Consider the following 5,309-nt stretch of genomic DNA (forward strand, 5'->3'; position numbering starts at 1 on the left):
CTGTGGAGAGCGGGGAGGGCTGCCTTGGAGCCCCAGCGATGGCACGACGAGGCCGACCTCTTACGGGAAGCGAGGGTCCTTCCTCCAGGCGTTGACGACCAGATCAACCTCGAGGCAGAGACTCGAGACCAAGTCAAGGACCTCATGGAGACTTTGATTGAGGAGGAAATCCTGGACGTCCGTCGGGGTTGGGTCCTCGCCTCCAACTTTTAATGCTTTCCATATTTCCATTCCGACGCCAATGTTCAATGTCAGTGAACCTCCCTCGGCCTGGACTGTTCACTCCCAAGGAAGCTGAAACAGCGTGCTGTTCAGGCCGCACCGAGGGTTCTCCCACGAAGCCTTCGGCCATGAGCGACGACCAAAGCCAAGCGCCTTCCGCCTTGACGACGAAGGCGCTGTGACACTGGACGAGCCTGTACCTTGAATGCGTAGTTTTAGGATACAGTGACTGTAACTCTCTTCTGAGTTGCTGATGAAATGTTTATTGTTTTTGACAAGGGATACTTCCCTCTATAATGTTTATGTTGTAATGACTACAACCCATGTTTAAAGATAACAGGGTTGTTAAATGATGATCTGTTTTTATACTCATATGACTGCGATTCAGTCGCTCTTGAAGAAATTATCTCATTTAAGGCATGAAAGACTAATGATTCATTTTGATAAATAAAATACTTACATGTTTATATAGTATTACTGAAAAGTCCCTATATAAATCTCTCTTTTGGACTAATGTCACATTCAAAATCTCATCAAAAATTCCTTCACGAAAAGACGTTTTTGTTACTTCACTGTTGTGTGGAAAAAGTTGAACGCAAATCTGCTTTTCCATTATCACTGATTTGCATAGAGCTGCAGATAAACCTTGGATTATTTGTGATTGCTAGCAGTTATGGACTCTGAATCGACTCCCTTCATTTGGCTGCCTTTGACGGGAAACTCGTCCGCACCGGTGGCACCAATTCCAGTGTTCCGTCTCCTGAATCTATCGGCTGGATATTGAGCTGCTTTCTCGAGGTCCTTCGGCACATCGCCTAGACACGCTGCGTTCGGTTATGGGGAAGGCCATGCCCTGCTCTCATTCCTATTCATGACATGGGAAAGAGGGGGAGGGGAAGAGAGTGAAAGATTGAGAGAGAAAGGTTTAGAGATAGAAAGAGAGAGAAAGAGAGAGAGAGAGAGAGAGACTGAGAGATTGAGAGATTGAGAGAAAGAGAAAGTGAGAGATAGGGACAGAAACCCTTAACCGAATCCCTGTGAAAGGCTTCGACATCAGGCTCGTTATCATCCGCCTCTTCGATAGTAGTCACTGACAAGTCTGGAACATGTTTATGATAAGACGTTGCCGATAACTTGTTTTCGTTCCGCAATATGGACGCACGCACGCACGAACACACACACACACACACAAACACACACACACACACACACACACACACACACACACACACACACACACACACACACACACACACACATACACACACACACGCACACACACACAGATATATATATATATATATATATATATATATATATATATATATATATATATATATATATATATATATATTTACATATATATACATACATATATATAGTACTCACAGTGTGACATGATGGAGCAAAGATAACGTCATAAAACTTGAGCTTGCTTTTTGAAGCAGGAAAAAAGGTATTTATAATCCTTGGGACTGAAGCCATGTGCTAGAATATGTTCTCTGCAAACGAATGAACACACACGGTCTAGGGAAGAGGGGGGGTTTACAAAGAAAGTTTAGGGGCCATAAAGAAAATCTGTTTGATCAATCCAGCCTTATATAGGCCACGAAATACAATATCTGTAGATGTAAATGTCATGAAATGAAACAGAAACCAGAAGAAAGCAAAACGAAGCCATGGAATTTCAAGTCAGTCTAGACTCCACACGTAAATCGATAAATAATTGGAGCAAGTATAAAGAGCAAACGGAGAGACTCTAAGGGCAAGAGGAGAATCAGGTCACAGGAGGCGAGACAGGGTCAATTAATCACAGGAGAACTTTTCCTTCTAACAGTGAAGTAGGGTCATCCATACCCCGCTTGCCGTGGATGAGGTTGACACTACCTTGGCTTCCAGCTGGATTCCTAGCGCCCTCCCCCCCATACACGTGTGCGAGCACACCTTTTTATGTTGTTATGCTTCAAATTGAAAACAAGATTAAAGACAAAGATGTATTTCACAAATAAAAGCTTAGTAAACAAATTGATTTAGCAGTTTTAGCGTTGTCAGTAATATGGAAGGATGAATCAACATCTCACCAGTAACCATAATAACATAGTTCTTTGCCCTCAGCTATTGTTAAAGGGACGGATGTGCTTTAACAGTTGCAGATTACGGGATTGTCTGCACAGGAAAACACACACTTATATCTAATACACACTCAAGAAAATGATAACACACACATAGAGAAGTAAGCGCACCCACAAACACACCATTTCGTGGGCGATAACGTTGTCAGTATAAAAAAGATTGCTTATCATGCAGGTTCTCAATCAAATCACAGACTCCGAGCTCGACAGACAACCCATCCAAAAGGGTCTTAGCTAACTACGTTACTACAATGTGAGTATCACTTACTAGGCTGCTCTGTAGTTCCTAAAAACCCTAAATTTGTTGACTATATTCATGTGAAATATAATTGTCTCTGTTAGTGACAGTGTATTATCTCAAGAGTTTGTACAATGATCTCATAGGTACTTACGTAATACCTTTTATCATTTCATGAACAAAAAGCAAAAATGGCCAGCATTCTGCCTCGCGCTCTTCCCCGCCTCGTCTCTTCCCTACACGCCACGCCCATTCTCAGGCGCCCACGCTCTCACAAGGCCCTTGCCAAGACCATCACCAGTTTCCATGGGCTGCAGGGCCTCGCACAGCCATGGCGGGTATGACTGTGCTGCCTTTGCCTTGCTAGCACTTGAGACAGAGCTGAGGAAAACAACCTATAAAGGCATGTTATGTGTGTATATATATCTATAAAGAGAGAGAGAGAAAAAAAAAACAATGTTGGGCACTAACGCAATGCCTTTCTCCCTCAGGTACCAACGGAAGAGTCTCCTGAGCTGGTGGAGAGCGGGGAACTGGCGCTGCACTTGGAGGCCCTCCAGCGATGGCACGACGAGGCCGACCTCTTACGGGAAGCGAGGGTCCTTCCTCCAGGCGTTGACGACCAGATCAACCTCGAGGCAGAGACTCGAGACCAAGTCAAGGACCTCATGGAGACTTTGATTGAGGAGGAAATCCTGGACGTCCGTCGGGGTTGGATCCTCGCCTCCAACTTTTAATGCTTTCCATATTTCCATTCCGACGCCAATGTTCAATGTTACTGAACTTCCTTCGGCCTTAAATGTTCGCTCCTAAGAAGGAAGCTGAAGCAGGCCGCACTGAGGGTTCTCCCGCGAAGCCACAAGCAATGAGCAAATCCAAGTGCCTTCCGCCTCGACGACGAAGGGGCTGTGACACTGGACGAGGGATTCACTTCCTGGTCTCACCTCTCTTGCATGTCTCGCCTGTAACTCGAATGCATAGTTTAAGATACAGTGACTGTAATTCTTCTGAGTTACTGATGAAATGTTGATTGCTTTTGACATTTTATGTAAAGTTTGACTGAAACCCACTTTAAAAGATAAGAGGATTGTTAATACAGAATCTGTTTTTATACTTATATGACTGCGATGTTCTGTCACTATTGAAGAAATTTTTATTTGAAAAATAAAATATTTATTCCATAAAAGGCCTTATACGAATTCCTATATATTTTACTTTGATATAAAATAATTGAATGACTAACATCAAATAAGAGAAGAGAACACACACACACAGAAAGACAGACAGACAGACAGATAGCTAGATAGGTAGATAGATAGATAGATAGATAGACTGATAGATAGATAGATATAGAGAATAACAGAGAGAAGGGGAGGGAGGGACACACACACACACTATACAGTGTGGAGCATCATTAACAGACGGGATCGGTGACCTCACCTCGCTCCCCCCATACCTCCAGCAGCTGTTCATAAATTTCCCCCAGCTGTCTCACTATTCCTTCCACACCACGTGTCTGGGGGACGCTCACTACTTATACCGAAGATGACCTAGCTTATACAGTTTGTACCCAGCGTCCGACGTGGTAAGGTCAGGCTAGCCTTCGCCCTCAGGCGGGTCGGCCTGACACGTGACCCCGCGCTCACCACTTTACCCATAGACATTGTCTCGTGTGTTCCACACTGTGCTGTACTCTTCATCAATAAAGAGTCAAGCCGTAATACCAATATCACTACTCCTGCTAAGCCACTGTACCACAGTTTTTATAAACTCTTACACACACACACACACAGAATTGAGACTGAGAGAAGAGAGAGAGAGATAATGAGATGTAGACAGAGAGAATGAGCGAGAGAATAAGAAAATGAGATATAAAGAGAGAGACATGGCATCATAATCAAATGGATTATCATGGGCGCTATCGACAATGCTCACAGTCCGAAACTCCAAGGGAGTGACATGTTCGGAGCAAAGATAAAAAGTAATGAAAATCAAGCTTAATCTCCAGTTAGAAAAAAATAGTTATTTATATCCCATAGAACTGACACCTTGCCAGAATGGCCGATCTAGAGAAGATATATATATATATATATATATATAATATATATATATATATATATATATATATATATATATATAGATATATATATATATATATGTATACACACACCACACACACAACACACACACAAACACACACACACACACACACACACACACACACACACACATATATATATATATATATATATATATATATATATATATATATATATATATATATATATATTATATATGTACATATATATTATATATATATATATATATATATTTATATATATATATATATATATATATATATATATATATATAAATATATATATATATATATATATATATATATATATATATTACATAGATATTATATATAAGTACATATATATCATATATATATTATATTATATATATATATATATATATATATATATATTATATATATATATATATATATATATATACATTATATAATATATATATATATATATATATATATATATATATATATATATATATATATATATATATATATATAATATATATTAAATATATATATATATTAAGATATATATATATAATATATATATATATATATTATATATATATATATATATATGTGTGTGTTGTGTGTGTGTGTGTGTGTGTGTGTGTGTGTTTGT

The 5,309-nt window shown here is 39.6% G+C and overlaps 2 protein-coding genes across 2 annotated transcripts; both read left to right on the forward strand.

Moving 5' to 3' along the window:
• Positions 1–39: 39 nt before the first annotated feature.
• LOC119579337 lies at positions 40–687 on the forward strand (the record flags this gene model as incomplete). The annotated part of the gene is given in 1 exon segment (XM_037927100.1): positions 40–687. A coding segment is annotated over 1 exon segment (174 nt), but the record flags the coding sequence as incomplete, so codon positions are not given.
• Positions 688–2,524: 1,837 nt separating this feature from the next.
• LOC119579336 lies at positions 2,525–3,714 on the forward strand. The gene is made up of 3 exons (XM_037927099.1): positions 2,525–2,607; positions 2,779–2,930; positions 3,084–3,714. Exons 2-3 carry the CDS (start codon positions 2,784–2,786, stop codon positions 3,327–3,329), a joined length of 393 nt encoding a protein of 130 aa, XP_037783027.1. The 5' UTR covers positions 2,525–2,607; positions 2,779–2,783; the 3' UTR covers positions 3,330–3,714.
• Positions 3,715–5,309: the final 1,595 nt, after the last annotated feature.

Source organism: Penaeus monodon, chromosome 12 (assembly GCF_015228065.2).
Source record: "Penaeus monodon isolate SGIC_2016 chromosome 12, NSTDA_Pmon_1, whole genome shotgun sequence".
Lineage (NCBI taxonomy): Eukaryota > Metazoa > Arthropoda > Malacostraca > Decapoda > Penaeidae > Penaeus > Penaeus monodon.